Raw genomic sequence first — 20,696 nt, forward strand, 5'->3', positions numbered from 1 at the left:
GTTCACAGATTTGAGTCCAAAGCAGAACTCAACCAAGTAGTTAAGATGTTGGCTTTATATGCCGAGAACCGGACGTGACGTCATCAGTGGTGACGGAACTGGAAGTGACATCATCAGTGGTGCCGGAACCCTGCAGGATTTCCCGTGGATGGTCTGCAAGGGATTGAGAGAGACAGTCAGTGCACACCGCCGCCCCCTGGTCTGGCATGGAATTACAATCATTCAGTCCCTTTAGCTATCTCCCAATCGCACGTGTGTGACAACCTCTAAAATCATTTAGACCTCGTTTTGGGGGTTTTAGATGTCATCTCATCCTTTTTGGTGTCTTGTGATATGATCTTAGTGATGTTAAAAATCAGTAGCCTTCTCCTGCAATCCTGTTTTGGTTTTCTTGTGAACACCACTGTTTTGAGAAGAGTTGTGGATGGTTGCTTTGCCATTGACAGGTCAGGGTCAAGCAGAAGTGTGCCACGTCTAACATATACAGTTCAAGAGTATAAAGGTCATGTTGTGCACTTCCTGGGTGACCTTTGAATTTGCATTCCTTTGTTACTGTTAATTGAATATTTTTAATTAACCTTTTGGCTCTGCTGATGTGTGTGTTAATTGCTTTTCAGATCTGTACCCTTTTAATTTGTCTACAATTTTTGTCACACGTGTTGGACCTTGGTTATTGTTTTTTTGATGTCCCACCACTTGTTTCTTTGGTTGTGTTTCATCCATCGATTTCTCTTCTGAATAAATTCTGCTGTTTTCCTCTGCAGTCAGCACACCAAAACTGGATTTGTGCCATTACAGGCCTTCAGCACTGTAGACCACCATTAAGAAGATCTCCACCAATGTATGCCTTTAATATGGCTGACCTTTGCCACAGGAGTCCTCCCCTGTACAAAATATGGAGGCTTCCACCACTAGAGACCTCTGTTTGCAACTCTGTAGACTTCTACCGGTACAGACATCTGCTACTCCAGAACTTCACTGTTGTAGGCCGTCACCACTGAAGATCTTTACCACTGTAGCCCTTCGTAACTCCAGTAATAGAATCCAGGTTCTGTTAAGATTTCCACCACTTTTGACACTACATCAGTGCATTCATCTATCAATCTGAAACTTCACTAGATTACTCCTAGTACAGACATCTGCTCCTCCAGAACTTCACTATTGTAGACCTTCACCCCAGAATATCTTTACCAGTATAGCCATTGCTATACTTAACTGCACTACTCCTGTACTTCATAACTTAAGTAATGGAGACCAGCTTCTATAAAGATTTCTACCACTTTTGATAATCCACCAGTGCATTCATCTATCAGTATGAAGCTTCACTAGAGTTCCACTAGTACAGACATCTGCTACTCCAGAACTTCACTATTGTAGGCCATCACCACTAAGGATCTTCACCACTGTAGCTCACCATAACTCCAGTAATGTAAACCAGCTTCTGCAACGATTTCCATCACTTCTAATGCTTAACCAGTGCATTGATCATTCAGTCTGAAGCTTCACTAGACTTCTACTAGTATAGACATCTGTTACTCTGTTACTCCAGAACTTCACTATTGTAGACCTTCACCCCGGAGTATCTGTACTATTGTAGCCCTTCAGAACTTTAGAAATGTAAACCAGCTTCTGTAAAGTTTTCTACCACTTTTGACAATCCACCAGTGCATTCATCTGTCAGTCTGAAGCTTCTCTAGACTTCTGCTAGTACAGACATCTTCTACTCCAGAACTTCACTATTGTAGACCTTCACCACTGAGTATCTTTACCACTGTAGCCATTGCTATATTTAACTGCACTACTCCTTTACTTCATAACTTCACTAATGGAGACCAGCTTATGTAAAGAGTCCCACCACTTCTGACCCTTAACCAGTGCATTCATCTGTCAGTCTGAAGCTTCTGGACTTCTACCAGTACAAATATCTGCTACTCCAGAACTTCACTATCTTCACTCAAGAGTATCTTTACCAATGTAGCCCTTCAGAACTCCAGAAATGCAGACCAGCTTCTGTAAAGATTCCCACCACTTCTGACACTTCACCAGTGCAGTCATCATTCAGTCTGAAACTCCACTTTTGAATTTTCCACAACTGCGATCCTTTAGCCCTGTACAACAATAGTAATGACCTTGATCACTGGACTTTCACGACATAGACCTCCATCACTATAGGCCTTTACCATTCCAGACATCCACAAAGAAGACCTCACCAAAGAAGTCATTTGTCACTCCATCTGCAGTGCTGTTCACAGCCAACAGTTCAAGAGCAAGCCTAACATCTGCCTAGGGATCATAAACTGAGCTCAAATAGCCTGAAGCAAGTGATGGATGGCATCCTCCAAAAGGTGCCAAACAGAACTTTGTCCATCCTCAGTGAGTTCCAAACCACACCAATAGGAGATTGTCTTACTTTATTAACCTGTTTAGTCCTGAACAGGGTTGCAGGGGGTTGCTGGAGCCTATCCCAGCTAGCATAGGGCATAAGGTAGGAACAAACTCTGGACAGGGCACCAGTCCATAGCAGGACAAACACCCACACACCTAGGGGCAATTAAGTAAAGCCCATCCACCTGATCTGCATGTCTTTGGTCAGTGGGGGGAAAGCAGAGTACCCAATGGAAACCCACACAGATATGGGGATAACATGCAAACTCCACGCAGGGAGGACCTGGGATGCGAACCTTGGTCTCAAAGGAAATATAAGAAATGAAAAGGTTTTGTGGTCATAACAAGAGAGATACGCTAGTGCCTTAGCAAAATAAGAAGTTGTGGACCCCCCCAGACTGGCACTGCCAGCTTAAGCCAACACAGACAAGTGTGGGACACAAGTTCAAGTTACACAAGTTTTAATTTTTTCTTTTTCCTTGTGGGACATGCCTTCCCCATTTCCCACAGACACAACACAGTTCAACAGAAGCACAGCACACAAACAGCTCTCTTCCTTCTCTTTATCTTCTTTCTCCTTTTTTCCTCGGGTCAAGCTTTGCCGCTCCTCCTCCCGACTCTGGCTGCCCGAGTAGTGGCTGCTGGCTCCTTTTATAAGGCACCCAGAAGTGCTGTAGGTGCTTGATGACTCATTTCCGGCAGCACTTTCGGGTGTGGCAGAAGAACTGCCCATAAGGGCTCAGCAGCTCCTGCTGCAGCACCCCCTGGTGGCACCTATGGATACCAACAGGGCTGCACCAAATTCCAACTCCCATGAAGCCCTGCGAGAATACGAGGCACCACTGCAACCCTTTGGTTGCCATCTAGAATCCCGGGGAGGTAACGCTTTGGCCACACTTGCTCCCCAAGTCCTCCCAGTGTGGAGGCCTCCCGACCGGGCATAGACCCCAGCTGCATGCTACAAAGTAAAATTTAAAGGGACAGCAACACTCATCTCATGGCTGTCAAAGTGTTTTTATAGCAGCATTAAAGAACAAAGGCATTTAATAATGAAGACAAGTGAACTGTGCAAATGTCTTAGGCACCTGTGACACAATGCTGTAGAGCAGGAATGCTTTCCACAATAATGCAAACATCATTTTTAATAATCAGTAAACCTCCCAGAAAGTGCAGTAAATGTAAAGAAGCGTAAATGACATCAACGTTTGCTGCACCTGCCCTTTGCCTTCTTTTAGGCCCATTCTCTTACAGTTTCTGAAGGTCCTTGAATGCCTCCCGGAGAGCTTGCCGCAGTTGCACTGCAGACTTTGGCTGTCATCCTTGTAATCCTAGACCGGCTCATTGATATTGAGATCAATAAGGCTCAGTGGGTGCCGTATCATCTGTTCCAGGAGTCCCTACAGACAGCTTTTGGCTATGTGTTTGGGGTCATTGTCATGCTACAGAATGAAGTTGGGACTAATCAGACTTCTCCCTCGTGGTACTGCATGATAAAAAAAAGTATCTGCCTGTAATTTTCAGTAGTGAGGGGGGCCATTCATTTTCATCAGATTGGCTTTAAGCCTGCAGGGAAACTTCGCTGGGCTTTACTTTTTGCCTGCAGACATCCATCCACATTCCAGCCTTTGGTGGGAAAATGTCATTCTGTTAGAGCTGAAAATGTCAGTTTTCTACACTGCAGCCCTTGTGTTTCAGGTGTAGGTGAGTAACAGGGCTTCATTTCTACCGCAGAGGAATGGCTCTCATGGAGAACACTTCTGATAAGGCTTCTCCAGACTTAGAAGTGTGTATGAGCGTCCCAATGGTTTCTAATAGTTCTGAGATTTACATTTACTTATTTGGCTGACACCCTTATCACAGGGTGACTTACAACATTTATGATATGAATGATACAATTGGGGCGGCACAGTGGCGCAGTGGGTAGCGCTGCTGCCTCGCAGTTGGGAGATCTGGGGACCTGGGTTCGCTTCCCGGGTCCTCCCTGCGTGGAGTTTGCATGTTCTCCCCGTGTCTGCGTGGGTTTCCTCCGGGCGCTCCGGTTTCCTCCCACAGTCCAAAGACATGCAGGTTAGGTGGATTGGCGATTCTAAATTGGCCCTAGTGTGTGCTGGGTGTGTTTGTGTGTGTCCTGCGGTGGGTTGAACCCTGCCTGGGATTGGTTCCTGCTTTGTGCCCTGTGTTGGCTGGGATTGGCTCCAGCAGACCCCCGTGACCCTGTGTTCGGATTCAGCGGGTTGGAAAATGGATGGATGGATGGATGATACAATTGTTTGGACACCCACTGCACACCCAGCCTACCTGGAAAGGGGTCTCTCATTGAATTGCCTTTCCCAAGGGTTTTTTTGGGGGGAGTTTTTCCTTGTCTTCTTAGAGAGTCAAGGCTAGGGGGCTGTCAAAAGGCAGCCGATTGCGGCACGTCTTGTGTGATTTTGGGCTATACAAAAATAAATTGTATTGTATTGTATTTTATTGTAGTTCTTTTGGTTTTCCAATTGGAGCACAGATAGGTTAGGTGACTTGCTCGTGGTCACACAGTGGTGGCAGGAGTGGGATTTTGTAGCACTTCCACATGAATGTTATTCGATTTGTCTTTTTTTTCCAAATACTATTGGTGCCAAGTCAAGTCAAGTTGGGGAGCATGCACTGGTACAGTGTGTTGCCGCACCCACTACACGTCGAAACAGCTCGGGATCCCGGTTGGCAACCCCCCAGGCAGACACGCGGTCCAGTCCTACCCTCCGGAAATGACCCTCTATCTGCCACAGCCAGGTGTTACGTGGGTGACCCCTTGGCCTGGTCCAGCCACTTGGGTCCCCAACAATGAGGATCTTATGAGCCGGATCACCCTCGGGGAAATGCGCCACATGGCCGTAGTGCCGTAACTGACGCTCCCGCACAATGCAGGTAATGTGCCTCATTTGGGACTCCATGAGCAACCGCTCATTCAACACAAAGTCAAACCAATGGTACCCAAGGATTTTCCAGAGAGACACCGTACTGAAGGAGTCCAGTCTTCGTCTCAGGTCGCTGGATAGCGTCCATGTCTCGCAACCATATAGCAAGACAGGAAGTGCTAGGACTCTAAAGACTTGGACCTTCATCCTTTTGCATAGATATCGGGAGCGCCACACACCCCTTCCAGCGACCTCATGACCCCCCCATGCTCTCCCAATCCGTCTACTGACTTCACAGAAAGAGTCACCAGAGACATGAATGTCACTGCCAAGGTAAGTAAACCTCTCAACACGGTCAACACTCTCTCCTCAGGGAATATCAGGCATATTGGGCAGATGGGCACAAGGAGGACATTTGGGGGTATGTGGTCTGTTGCTGTAGCTTCCGGGGGTGGCCATGGAGAAAGGACACTAAGATAAAATCAAAAAAGGCCTCAAAAGCAAGAGGAGGGAGGGTTTTCAACGCAACAGCAAACGTAGACTATCCACGGCCAGAGAAAAAAATACTTCATCCAAAATGGGGTCCATTCCCACTTATGGAGGTGGGCACCAGTCATATTTCAGTTCTGATATTAAATAGTAGTTGTAGTTTTGATTTAATTTTATTAAATTAATTTTTATTTCATTCTAGTTTTCAGTGGAGTCAACAATTTTTATTTTTATTTAGTTCTGTGTTTAAAATTTGAGTTTTTATTTTATTTAGTTCTGGCCTTTTTACATAATATTAGTACAATTTTAATTTTTTTTTTCTGTTGAAAGACAACAAACACCAGCCTACACATATTTCAACGCAAGTTATGTTTCAGTACGTAATAATTCAATTATTACTTAACACATTGTACTTGTATATGCGATAGCTGGGCCAGGAGTGCCCCTAATCGTCACTGTCCTGTGGCTGCAGTTAGGTGGTAAAGCTTCTCACCCAAATCCAACAGAATAACCCAAGTGAGAATTTTGACAGCATGCCCCTTACCCAACAGAGTCTGATAAAATCAGATTATCCATCCATCCATTCATTATTCAACCCGCTATATCCTAACTACAGGGTCAAGGGGGTCTGCTGGAGCCAATCCCAGCCAACACAGGGTGCAAGGCAGAAACAACTCCCGGGAAGGGTGCCAGTCCACCGCAGGGCACACACACCAACCACACACTAGGGACAATTTAGGATCGCTAATGCACCTATCCTGTATATCTTTGGACTGTGGGAGGAAACCGGAGCACCCGGAAGAAACCCACGCAGACACGGGGAGAACATGCAAACTCCACACAGGGAAGCGAACAAGATCAGATTATTCCAAAGGATTTACTGTATATATCCATTCATCCATTTTCTAATCCATTTCAAGTCATGGAGAGCCTGGTGCCTGTACTGGGCTTAGTGGGTATAAAGTGGGAGAAGCTGTGTGTCCAATGCAGGAAGTAACTCCCAGTTTACATCCTCCACTTAACCTAATGGTCGCTGTTTTGGGATTAAGAGCACCCAGTGTTAAGTATAGCCATGGGACTAGTGGAGTTTTTTCTTTTCCACTCTCTAATGACCTGATGTTGTATGTCCATTGTCTTTTCTTCTCCAGCCTGAAGCCCAGACGAGCAAACCTGGCTGCCCGCAAACACTGGACAGGAGTTACCAGTCTGGCCAAATGCAAGCCTTGCCCTGCGCTTCACTCCACATCTGTGTGCGGCTCAGACGGGCACACATACTCATCTAAGGTAAGCGGCTGACCTCATGTTTGGAATGCTTCTGTTTCAAAGCTTTCAAAACTGAACGTTTGCTTCTTTAAACTAGCTGCAGCCATGTTAACATTTGTACTGGTATAAGGGTCGCAGCATTGACAGACTGAGGAAGAAACCCAAGTCCAAAGCCAGCAGTAATCCATAAGTGACGTTACATGATACAGCCTGAGGGGACAGGAGGTGTATTTTGTCATATAAGAAGTGCACATTTGTATCATTTACTTCACTTGGAATTGATACTCTGAATTACTTCATGCCAGTTAACGTAGAAAAAAATGTCCCAACAACCTGCAGAAACCATTCTGGAAGCCAGCCTAAAAATGAATCTAATGTAATTAAAATAGACAGCAGACAGAAGAAGGTTTGGGGATGGCCACAACGTATACTTGAAAAAATGAGGCAGCAATGAAAAATACATCATCACAGGCACAAGTTCAAGACCGAAGTGACTTACAGGATGAAACTGTGTCTAGAAATATGGTGGATTAGAGGAAGAGGAGGAGTCAGGGAGGCCAGAACAAGAGCCGATATGGTAGATAGATGGGTTCTGGGTATCAGAAGTGATGTCATCAGTGGGTGGACCAGTGATGATGTCACTGAGAGCCTGGTCTGCAGAGGCACAAGAGGAGAAAGAATCAGGTGACAGCGCCCACCCCTGGTCTGACTGAGAGGTAACACTATTTGAGCCTGTAAGCCAGTGGTGTCCAACTCCAGTCCTGGTGGGTCGCAGTGGCTGCAGGTTTTCATTCTAACCCTTTTCCTAATCAGCGAGCAGTTTTCACCATTAATTAACTCCTTTTCCCTTCATTTTAATAGCCCTGTTTTTAAGGATCCAGTCCTCTGAATTGATTCGTTTTTTCATTAAATGACAGCCAAACAGAAATGAGATGTGAGACGAGCCAACTGATGATCAGCTAAACTGGAACATCCAGCCAATTTCACTCCAACCAGTTTCTTAATGAGAAGCCAATTTTTGCTGTTAATTAAACCCATTATATGGCGCAGTGATAGTGCTGCTACCTCACAGTTAGGAGACCTGAGTTCGCTTCCCAGGTCCTCCCTGCGTGGAGTTTGCATGTTCTCCCCGTGTCTGCGTGGGTTTCCTCCCACAGTCCAAAGACATGCAGGTTAGGTGCATTGGCGATCCTAAATTGGCCCTAGTGTGTGCTTGATGTGTTTGTGTGTGTCCTGCGGTGGGTTGGCACCCTGCCCGGGATTGGTTCCTGCCTTGTGCCCTGTGTTGGCTAGGATTGGCTACAGCAGACCCCCGTGACCCTGTGTTTGGATTCAGCGGGTTGGAAAATGGATGGATGGATGGATGGATAAACCCTTATTGAATATCAGGACTTGTTGCTGCTCTCATTCTGCCACAGCAGACTGTTGATTTTCTGTCAAGATGTTTTGGTGACCTGAGCAGACCAACATGACCAAGACCTTCACTTTTCTTTCATTTTAACTGGTCGTGTGGTGGCTTGTTTTGTGTCTCATTATTGTTTGGCTGATCATTAAGGAAAAAGAAACAACTAAGGGGTCTAAGTCACGTCAATTAAAACTAAAGCAAAACAAGTTAATCAGCAGCAAAAACAGCTCACTAATTAAGAAGATGGTTAGAATGAAAACCTGCAGCCCCTGCAGCCCACCAGGACCAGAGTTGGACACCCCTGCCTTAAACCAACTCCAATGCACATGTGTGTGATGCTAGGATAACTATTAAAGTTACAGTTCAAGCAGCCACTTTCCTAACAAATGTATAAACATTTTAGGGCACCTAAAGAGGAGTGTTGCAGATAATTGTTTGGTTTCACATTTTGGTTTTGCAGCTGTGTGACCTTTTTTGAATTCCTGACTATGTCTCTACTTCTGATCACATCTCAAAACTTTTCTTGTTAGTGTTACTAGCATAACATCTTGGCAAGAAAACCCCAGACTAGATGTAAAGTTAGGTTGATGAGTTTGAAGAAAACTCCAGAAAAATTAATAGAAAAATGACAACAGAAAGGGGTGGGGCCTCCATCTCGGACTTATCATCAGGTGCTGCTGCTAATCTGGTGCAGTCACCTGACGGCAAATACAAGAGGGGACGACACCCTGAGCTCTTTAAGGAGAAACTGCCTCGTCACCCGTTCAAGTGACAAACTCGTCTAAGGTTTTCCCCTCTGTGCTCTCTGCTGTCACTTTTGGATTTTATTAATCAGGTTTGTAGTACTAGGGTGTTGTACCATGTTAGCCATTATGAATGTAGTGAGAAGTCAAGCAAAATGACAACTTTTATTGGCTAACTAAAAAAGATTACAATATGCAAGCTTTTCTACATCTTACCTGAAGAAGGGGCCTGAGTTGCCTTCAAAAGCTTGCATATTGTAATCTTTTTAGTTAGCCAATAAAAGGTGTCATTTTGCTCGACTTCTCACTACATTAATCAGATTTAAAATTTTGAGCTTCACTTTTATTGTTTAAGCTCTTCAGATTCCAAATTTAGGTTTTTCTGTTTCTGGTCTTGCTCTCCTGCTTTGTTCTTACTGTTTCTATCTTTGGCCTTTTGATGTTATTTTGTCCTACTTTTCTTAGTTCTTATTTGCTTTAACTAGAATGTGTGTTCTTCTGTTCTTTTCTAGTGTTAGGTTTCTTTCCAGTTTTCCCATTTGTTCATTTTTTTAACTAGATTTTGAGAATTCACTGCAAAGTTATTTGTTCTTTTGTTTCTGGATTTCTTATTTCAGTCTTCTTTAGCATTTTCTTTATGTTTCTTGTCATTTAATTAATGATCTCATCATTTACTTGCGACATGATAAATTACTGCTTCTATGGTTTTAAGAGAGTTGAGTTTTTGTATTTTTTTGTTCCCAGTGAGCAGCTGACAGTAAAATTATTACAATGTGGAATTCACAGATTCATCTACATGTTCTTCTTCTTCTGTTTCCATATTGGGTTTGTCAAATAGTAGCTGTCCCCCACAGCTCTGCCAACATAGTAGTGAAACAAGACAAACTTTAAAAATCAATACAAAAATAAAAAAGATGTAATTCTGGCCAAGTGGATGGTAGGTACGCTCCAACGTCTAATGTTGGCACTGTATCTGATCGTATTCAGCTCTGACGGGAAAGCGTCCCCAGCCTGGGGACAAGAGCACATGAATGTGACATCTGTGGCAATCAGCAGCTACCCTCTCACACACACATAGTTCTGATCTCTCTCTCAAAATCGTCAAATGTTATTCCTTAACAATCTCTAGATGATAATGTCTGCTGAACAAACAGTTATCACTAGCTAAGCGGAGGCAAGGTACACTCCAACACGTGGCGAGAGGTAGAGCGACTCGAACGGAGGCTGGCACATGAGTGAGGAGGGCCCTGCCCGGCTCTCCACTCCTGAGGTCCCGCCTCCCCCTTGCAAAATCAATCGGAATGTTCAAGCAAATTATAGCAAAAAACCCAATCTAAATCCGTTAAGTAGTTCTCTCATGAAAAGCAGACAAACAAACGGAATTTAAATATAAATATATATATATATATATATATATATATATATATAGATTATAAAACTGTGCATGTTCTAGCTGTGCTACCCATGTGAAATGGGTTGAAATATGAATAATCAATGTGGTCCACAGCATTGTTTCCAGTGCACCATTTATAGGAATGTGCAGTATTTTAGAATTCACAAAATAATAGAATTAAATAATAATTAAATAAATTATTATGTTAAAAATGTTTTCCGTCATGTCCATGTTATTCAGCCTTGACCACGCCCCTCCACGTTGCTGGCCAAATCATTACTCCTCTCTCTCTGTAGCACCCCATGACACTCTCAGTGCTTCTAACTCACACTTCAACACAAGGCAGAAAAGCAGATTGTCTATTCAAGAACGTCAAACTTTAGATCGCTATAGAAAAAGAGCAGCAAGACCTGAGAATGTGAACGTCAAAAAAAAGAAAATTAACAAACAAGAACTGCATGTAATAAACATCAAGAACAAAGAGAATCGCCCAATAAACAAGAAAGAGAGAAATATCCTGAACCATATGCAAACAGGGCGGCACGGTGGCGCAGTGGCAGCGCTGCTGCCTCACAGTTAAGAGACCTGGGTTCGCTTCCTGGGTCCTCCCTGTGTGGAGTTTGCATGTTCTCCCCGTGTCTGCGTGGGTTTCCTCCGGGCGCTCCGGTTTCCTCCCACAGTCCAAAGACATGCAGGTTAGGTGGATTGGCGATTCTAAATTGGCCCTAGTGTGTGCTTGTTGTTTGTGTGTGTCCTGTGGTGGGTTGGCACCCTGCCCGGTATTGGTTCCGGCCTTGTGCCCTGTGTTGGCTGGGATTGGCTCCAGCAGACCCCCGTAACCCTGTATTTGGATTCAGCAGGTTGAAAAATGGATGGATGGATATGCAAACAGAAAGGCAAAAAAGCAACATTTATAGAATGTAAGTCAGAGGATAAAGTAGTTCATAATATTACAAGGTGTTAACATAATTTAATTTTTTATTTACTTTTTATTACATTTTACTTTTTTACTTTTACTTTTTACTACATTTTATTATTCATTGGTATTTAAAATAGACAGTTATAGTAAAATACTTCCTAAAATTCCTCTTGTGCCCCAAATTCTCTTCTATATACCATCTCTTTAATTAGAATCAAACTCTCTAAGAGAGGAGCGCCCCAAAGTCCCATGAGATAGCAGGTGACCAGTGTCCGTGGTGGGGGTTGGCAAGTGAAGGGAGAAGGAGGTGAAGCCCTCTAGTAAAACAAAATTATAATAAATAAAAAAATAATAAAACAAAATGACATTTGTCATTCCAACAGATGGAGCATCACAAACATTTGTTGTGATAAAATGCATTACTACAAATATGTGTGTGATGAACCACCTGTTGGAATGAAAAATGCAGTGCATCTTATTCAAATGTTTATGATATGCCATCTGTTGGAATGACAGAGACATAACAACCTGGCGGACCCACAGATGCTCAGATGCTCAGACGCACAGACCCTCATCCTTTTATTAAGGTGGACTCTAAACTGTCTCCACTATTAGAACATTAGAATATTAGGAAACTCTAGAAGAGAGCAGACCATTCAGCCCAACAAAGCTCGCCAGTCCAATCCACTTGTTTCTTCCAAAAAAACATCAAGTCAAGTTTTGAAAGTCTCTAAAGTCTTACTGTCTACCACCCTACTTGGTAGCTTATTCCAAGTGTCTATCGTTCTTTGTGTAAAGAAAAACTTCCTAATGTTTGTGTGAAATTTACCCTTAACAAGTTTCCAACTGTGTCCCCGTGTTCTTGATGAACTCATTTTAAAATAACAGTCTTGATCCACTGGACTAATTCCCTTCATAATTTTAAACACTTCAATCATGTCATCTTTTAATCTTCTTTTGCCTAAACTGTAAAGGCTCAGCTCTTTTAATCTTTCCTCATAACTGATCCCCTGTAGCCCTGGAATCAGCCTAGTTGCTCTTCTCTGGACCTTTTCTAGTGCTGTTTTGTCCTTTTTGTGGCCTGGAGACCAGAACTGCACACAGGACTCCAGATGAGGCCTCACCAGTGTGTTATAAAGCTTGAGCAGAACCTCCTGTGACTTGTACTCCACATATCAGGGCGCTACATAACCTAACATTCTGTTTGCCTTCTTAATGGCTTCTGCACACTGTCGGGAAGTCGATAGCTCAGAGTCCACTATGACTCCTAAATCCTTCTCATAAGGATGAGTGAGTGCATTCTTTTCAAGGCTGACCATGAGAGCTGATTTCACGTCTGTGCTTTGGTTGTGTTGTAGAATGTAGGTTCAAAAAATGAATTTAATGCATAGCTGGATGAGCACATTGGAATATGGCAGTTCAGTGACAGCTGTTGTAAGACCATGGGTTTAAATTGCAGCAGCTTCACTGTCTGTTTGTTTTCTCCCAGTGACCTCAAGGGTTTCTTCTCAAAGCAAAGTGGACTGGTGACCCTAAAGTAGACAGGCTTTACAGTGTCCTGTTATAGAAGTGGTCCCATTGAGGGTTGATTCATTCCTCACACAACACCCTGTTCTGGAACATCTGAATTCAAAGCATGAATAAATGCTTAGTGTTTTTAACAAGACTTAAAACATTCATGGTGCCGTGCAACATTTAAGTCTAACCAGTATCATTTATACATGCTTGTGAAGGTTTTTTCAAAAGCTTGACCATTTCTACCGTCTGATATTGACTAAAACTAAATTTCAAGGTCTTTGTCCATAACTCCAGGCTAATTTGTGAGTGCACCTTTAGCCAGGCCTCCACAGTCAGATTTATAAGGCACAAACAGAGACTTGAAATACAGTGTGTGTATGCAGCTTTCCACGCAGATGTCGAGATTTATAAAAGAAAACTTGATGGGAAAACATGCCTATATTTAAAGCAACTCTGACCCAAGCGCAATCAACATTTCAGAGAAACTGGGAAAAGATGACACCCTTCATCAAGTAGGGAAATGCAGCCAAACCAGCCAAATGACAACTCACGTGAAAATTCAATCATATCACCGAGCCGTTATTAGAATGTGTGCTGATGTGACAAACACTACCCCTCAAAAGTGATGAATATGATGCACAGACTCTAAGTAGTTGCCTGTTAAGAGGGCCAGTGCTGCATATTTGCACTGAAGAGCTTCTTTATCTTTTCTGTTAATTTATATCGGCTACTTATTGTCACTTCTCAGTGAATTGGCCGACAGGTCAGGGATATCTTAACCAGGCTTCACTCCATCAAGTCCATGGTGCTGGAAGCCATTAACAGACTGGTGAGATGTTACATCCAGTTTTCATATGGTGTTGGTGTACATACTGCACATGCAACATAAAATGTTTTTGCCAACATATAAAAGCAATTTGTACCGGTGTCCGGTTCTCCTAATGTAATTGGAGCAATTTATTGCACTCTTTGCCAGTGTGACGATGCCGGTCCCCTCCAGACTCTCTCTTCCCACAAGGGAGTCTGTTGAACCAACACCGTCGATAGTTATGACCGAGATGAGCTGACAAATGAGGACAAATCTCATTGAAGCCAGGGGATGGTGGAAAGTGCTCGAGTGCTTTTATTAAAAACAGTCCAAAGTAAAACCAAAAGTGTTCACTGAGTAGTTTTCTTAAAAAAATACAGTACACAAATAAATCCATAAAGCCAGTGAAAATTGGGAATAAAATCCATAATAATTAAATCCATTAAAACAGAGGTTAAAAGTACAGTCTCTCTCTTCATGCGATCTCAGCTCACCTCCTTCCGTCTCCCAGGCTCACCCACCACTCGTGTTGCCGGCGGAGACTCAGCAGCACAAACTCTTTTCTGCTGACCCCCATCTTGGCCCCATCCACACTGTGCAGCCAGACCGTCTGAGGTCAGCACACCTCCTGTCTTCCTTTGCGCTTACACATTCGCCCCGCAGATCTATTGGGAGGTGTTCCGTCCTGCTCACCCCACTCTACACGATTATTCAGTGGGGCGAACCAACCCCTAGAGCTCCTCAGCCTTTGCTCCCTCACGGAGCCCCAGCTCATGCTGCCTTCTCCATGCAGATGTCCGGATTGTCCACCCTTGACTGCCTTTCACGTCTTCTAACCTCCATCTTCTGATCCATTCTTTCTTTTTTTTTTTTCTTTCCCCTTGTGCCGGCCCGTACCTATATGTCTCTGTGGGTGCAGTGCCTTAATCACACACCGCAGAAAGCCGATGAAGCAATTGAGAACGATCACACTTGCACATGCAGGTGCGACTCGCCCCAGTTACCTCATTAACTCCCCGCAGTTGTTCAATTGTGCCTACAGAGACTGACATGTCTTTCCGGTTTTAAAAACTGGCCAAATTTTTTTGAAATCACGGACCCGCTATACCACAGTCAGTACAACAGCAGCTATCTTGTAGGAGAAAATTAAGGTCAGGTCAGATTGGAGAGCATGCACTGGTATAGCAGACCCACCACACGACGAAACAGCTCAGGATCCCAGTTATCAACCCCCCTGGATGATGTGCGGTCTAGTCTCACCCTCCAGAAATGACCCTCTATCTGCCACAGCCAGATACAACGTGGGCATCCCTGGTCCAGCCACTTGGGTCCTCATCAATCTTGAGCACTGGCAAAAAAAAAGAAAAAGGAAAATGAGTATGCAGTGGTGCAACCTAATTAGCCATAACAATTGGCTTCCTAGTCTCTGGGCCTTCTCAAATAAATAGACTCCTGTATTATTGTGATATTTACTCTCTACTCTACTTACCTCTACTTACCCTTTACCTAGGGGGTAAGTGTACTCATCAGATTCGTTACTGGGTTGATCTACTGTCGCACCTTAAGATTAACACACACATACACACAGACCCTAACCACAACAGAGCCCCATAAATGACAAAGACACAGCTGGTTAACCACTAGCACTTTAAACCACACAAGTGCCTTAGGAATAACACAGCCTGTCACTCTCTCAGCACTTCAAGAGACTTACTTATTATTGGCATGAACAACATACAATGTTTAAAATATATCCCTAAATATTACTTTTGGTCTCCAAGAAAACGTTTAAACATACAAAGGCTCAGCATCCTTGGCTACAGGCCATTTATCAGCCAAGAGTGCCTTACTTTACATACTGTTTCCTATTATTGGGTGGAGCTCACACCCTCAGCCTTAATAAACCTCACAGCACAAAGCGTATGGCAAACCTCCGGCTGAACCAGGTGCTCAAAGAAATGTACTTTATTACTACAATCACTCTAGACATTAAGACAAAGCATAGAAAGTTGAAAGCAGCATAGTATTTATTGCAGGAATAATAATACCAGTAGAACAAAGAATAATAGATAATAGGACTAATAGTAAACTCTGAATATATATAGTCTTTAGAAAAAGCTTACGAAAAGTAAAGATGACAATAATGAATGTCACAGGTGGCTTGTGATCGAGCACTCGTAGCTGTTCATGAGATGCTTTTCTGACGATCAGATGTTAACGGCCGCATGTTGCCAGCGCCCTCTTCTGATGTCTCTCTGTTCTGTTCTCCTGATGTCTTCATCCCTTCTTCTTAATCCTTCCTATGTCGCTCCTCAGATGAGGCATATTTATTATAAAATTCTGCCGGGGGGTTTTATAAGATGTGATTGTTAGATATTCTGATTGGCTGGCTGTCAATATGATGAATGAATTCACTGTCCGTTTTTCCAAACAATAAAACTTTTTTGATGTTGCCTGAGGTATCGGCATGTCTTCTTTTCCCAGGCTCTAAGATAATTTAGCTACTTTTGTATCAGATGCCTAGGTTATAAACTAATCAATAGCCTTAGGCGCCAGCATGTCTTCCTTTCTTTGTTGGAACAGCTGTTTTAAAAGTGAGGTACAACTAGGAAGAGGTTATGCTTTGATGTGTCCTGAATTTTGTTCATCTGTTGTTTTGTCTTGAACAAAATATAATGGTAATATAAACTAAAATGAACAGATTTTGTATCCCACAACAACTCTCTTGAACAGATATGAGGCAGGGAGCTCTATCATGCAGGACTTTGTTCCTCAGACTGAGAAGGCATCTTCTGGGAGCACTTAAATTTATATTGTCCTGACTGTAAGAGGTGTGGTTTAGCTAATGGAGGGCGGGACTTATGTGCAGTCAATGGATGGCTATTTAGAGCTATGGAGGAAACATGAGATGGTATTGTTAGCGTTAACCTCCCTCTCTTGGCCCGGTGGGGTATTGCATACCTTATCTTAGCCTGGAAGGTGGTCCTCGTGCGTGACAATATACAAATCTTTGAGATGAGGGAAGAAACCAGAACAACCAGAGTAAAACTCACACAGAAATGGTGGAGATCATGTAAATAACCAAGAGATGCAGGATTCTGAGACTGTGCAGGAGCATCACTAGCCATTACACCAACCTGCCATCGAGAAATGACTTATTCATCTAATGAGCCATTTTCCTTTTCCTTATTTAAAATGGTCTATTTATGTTTGTTCTGCTGAGAATACTGAGATTTAAACTTTCACTTGTCACCATTTTAAAAGGGCAGCAATGCTCACCTGCACTTAGAGAATCTTCTCCATTGTATTTGAGCCCCGCACTAATGCTCGTCACAACTATAAAAAGGCACTATATACAACGAGACTGACTCCCTTTGTTGGGCCAGAGTCAGAACTGAAAAGGTTAAATCTCGCGTTTAATCTAGCTTAACGGAACGCCACAGAGAAAATGAGCGTGCCACTTGTGATGGATAGTGCATGCAATGAACTTTGACCAGGATTACTATTGGATTCCTGGCTTTTATGCCTGAGGACAGCTGTAATGCACTCCAGCGAGCTCAATTACAGCGGGCCACTTGAAGGCCAGCCCCGTGAACCTGCTGAATCCTGCACAAACATGCTCTTTAATGGCTAAATAAGTTTTCAATAACTTTCACACCATCATCTCAAATGCCTTCTGAAAGTGAAATTATTCTCGGGAGCACGCCGTTCTTGTAGAAAATTGATTTGCACTGTCTCCTAGGATCACTTGCCATTTTTGGTCCTTGCCGATGCACTTGGCTCAATTCTCACTTTTTGATTACGTTTCCCTTCATTATCTTGTCACGGCTTGTTACTTAAAGTGCTTGATTAGTCGGAGAAGGTTTTCCATGTTCTCCAGGAGCTGCATTTGATGGCTGTCCCCATCTCCTCTGCGTCTGACGTGATTGATGTGTACAATGTGCGTAATTGGTGCAGGCTCGAAACAATCTTCACACGATGGATATGAAAACATAAATGTTGGTGGTGATGCGAGGTGCGATAGGGAGTGACTTTCGCACTTAAAATGCTCAGCAGGAGGATCCCTGCCTGACACTCATTCTGTGGACTTTCTTTCTTATTTAAAATGTGGCCCTTAGGCACTTACAGTGCCTTCAGAAAGTATTCAGACACTTCACTTTTTCACATTTTGTTATGTTACAACTGTAAGGGACAGCCGGGACGCCTCTAAGATGGAAGGATGGGGGAAAACAGCCTTTCTAGGACACTGCCTCCCCCAAGACACTAGATGGCAGTGTAGAAGAAGAATGTTCTCCTCAGCACCATGTATTTCTTTGTGTTTAGTAAATTAGAATTTTTACTATAACTATTTTGTAACTTGCCAGTGAGAGACGCTTTGGCTTATGAACTAACAAAAATATGTTATTCCAGGGTTCAGGAAAAATAGTGTCCAGATGAATAAAATGTAAGCTGTTTCTTGTTTTTCCCTTTCTCAGAGTGAATGTTTCAGGGACAAGGTCACAAGGCTGCAGAAAGTACATGTAGTTATGCAAAGGCGTCTCTCCTGTGCTTAGCTTCCAAAACACAGATAATGCTTAGCTCAACAGACATATTGTTTAACTTTACTGTTTTGATAAGGATGTTCTTTCTGTCTTATTAATCATGACGTGCTGAAGTATAAAAAACCCCTCCTGGCTTTTGATCAGGGTTCAATTGAGCTTTGCGGCAATAAGTTATACTCTTTTGAATCTCTACTTACTGCGACTCCGAATGAATAAATAAAGTGAATTGAGAACATATTATCTGTCTGCTTTCCAGTGTGCCTTTTTCGTCCACAGCAGCTTCCCTGGAATGTAGCAGCAATTTTTTGAAAAAATTAATAAGTGAAATATGACGCTGACGTACTGTAAGTATTAAGACTTTCTGCTATGACCACGGTTTTCAAACTTTTTTGAACACTACCACTCCGCGAGGACCAGTAAACTGAAGTACCACTGTCAATGAATCGTTAATTTACGCCCGTGTTGTTTTGAAGAAAAAGTCACTATAATCACTATAATGACTATAATTAAGACGTTAAAGTGATATTAAACTAATTAAGGAAATGGGTGCCCGCGCTAATAAAAGCCGGCTTGGAGTCTTCCACGCATTTACAGTTGTATACTCCATCCATCCATCCATCCATTTTCCAACCCGCTGAATCCAAACACAGGGTCACGGGGGTCACGGAGCCAATCCCAGCCACCACAGGGCACAAGGCAGGAAACAATCCTGGGCAGGGTGCCAACCCACCGCAGGACACACACAAACACACCCACACACCAAGCACACACTAGGGCCAATTTAGAATCGCCAATCCACCTAACCTGCATGTCTTTGGACTGTGGGAGGAAACCGGAGCGCCCGGAGGAAACCCACACAGACACGGGGAGAACATGCAAACTCCACGCAGGGAGGATGCGGGAAGCGAACCCAGGTCCCCAGATCTCCCAACTGCGAGGCAGCAGCACTACCCACTGCGCCACTGTGCCGCCCAGTATACTTATCCTATATATGATTATATGCAACATATTGGCATTCTAGCAACATCAATTTGTGGAAAATAAAGGACCACACGAGTACCACTTGGCATGACTTGAAGTACCATCAGTGGTACGCGTACCACAGTTTGAAAACCGTGGTGCTATGACACTTGATATTTGTCTGAGGTGCACCCCTTTCTATTGATTATGGCTGAGATGTTACTGCACCTTCTTTGGAGTTTACCTGTGATAAGTTCAACTGATTGGCACATACCTGTCTACAGAAGGTCCCACATTTGAACCAAAACCAAACCATGAGGTCGAAGGAATTGCCAGCGTAACTCAGGATTGTGTCGAAGCACAGGTCTGGGGAAGGCTACAAATAATTCCTGCATCTTTGAAGGTTACAAAGAGCACAGTGGCCTGTATAATTCTTAAACAGAACAAGTTTGGAAGAAGCATGTCTTCCTGGAGCTGGCCACCCGGCCAAACTGAGCAATCAAAGGAGAAATGACATTGTAGAAGAGGTGACCAGGAAACCAAAGGTCTACAAGTTTACAAAAAATTAAATCCCTACAGCATTGTAGGATTCCAAGAGCACAGCGACCTCCATAATTCTTAACTGAAATAAGTCTGGAATAACCACAAGTCTTCCTTGAGGTGGCTGCCTGACTGAACTAAGCAACTAGGGGCAAAGAGCTTTGATAAGAGAGTGGACAGATGGCACATGGAAGTCAGCTAGGCACTACTTAAAGGGTGCTTGGGTTTTTTTTTAATAAATTTACAAAAAAATAAAGTATAAAAATCTTGTTTTTGCATATTCATTCCTGATGAGGATGAAAATGAATTTAAATGATTTTAGCACAAGGCTGCAACATGTGTAGAAAATGAAGACGCGGTAGACATTGGCCTAACCTTCGTCTGTTGTGTTCTGCGAACTTTCAGAGCCTGCAGTGACACTTCCGAGCTGTCGATACTATGGATCCGTGAATGTCACACCTCATCTGCAAGGAGAGATAAGATTAGGTTCATCTTTTTGGCAACAATATGGGAGGTCCATTCTGAGGTTGTTTCTTTAACATTTTCCTGTCACAGCAGCAAAAAGGCAGGAGCCAACCTCAGAGCGTCTACTGGTCTATCATGGAGCAGACATCTTCTCATTCAGAGCCACTTTATAGTTACCAGTTAACCAATTCTGTGTATCTTTGGGTTGTGAGTAAAATCTGTAGACTGTTTTTCTGGTCTTCTATGTTAATCCTGCATATTTTTTCAACTGATTCAGATTTTCTAATTGTTGCATCTAAAATCTGTAATTATGTGGTGTTTGTTTCAATCCTTTGCTTCTGCTTTGCAGTCAGTTTTGGTTTGCTCTGACTAT

The 20,696-nt window shown here is 43.2% G+C and overlaps 1 protein-coding gene across 1 annotated transcript in view; it reads left to right on the forward strand.

The window, feature by feature from the left end:
* The window catches only part of spock1 (SPARC (osteonectin), cwcv and kazal like domains proteoglycan 1), a 633,015-nt gene that overhangs the window by 434,271 nt on the left and 178,048 nt on the right, over window positions 1–20,696 (forward strand). Inside the window, exon 5 of the mRNA XM_028812997.2 lies at window positions 6,917–7,052. Coding sequence (XP_028668830.2) covers window positions 6,917–7,052 — 136 coding nt within the window. The remainder of the gene's footprint in view (window positions 1–6,916; window positions 7,053–20,696) is intronic.

The sequence above is a fragment of the Erpetoichthys calabaricus genome, chromosome 11 (genome assembly GCF_900747795.2).
Source record: "Erpetoichthys calabaricus chromosome 11, fErpCal1.3, whole genome shotgun sequence".
Lineage (NCBI taxonomy): Eukaryota > Metazoa > Chordata > Cladistia > Polypteriformes > Polypteridae > Erpetoichthys > Erpetoichthys calabaricus.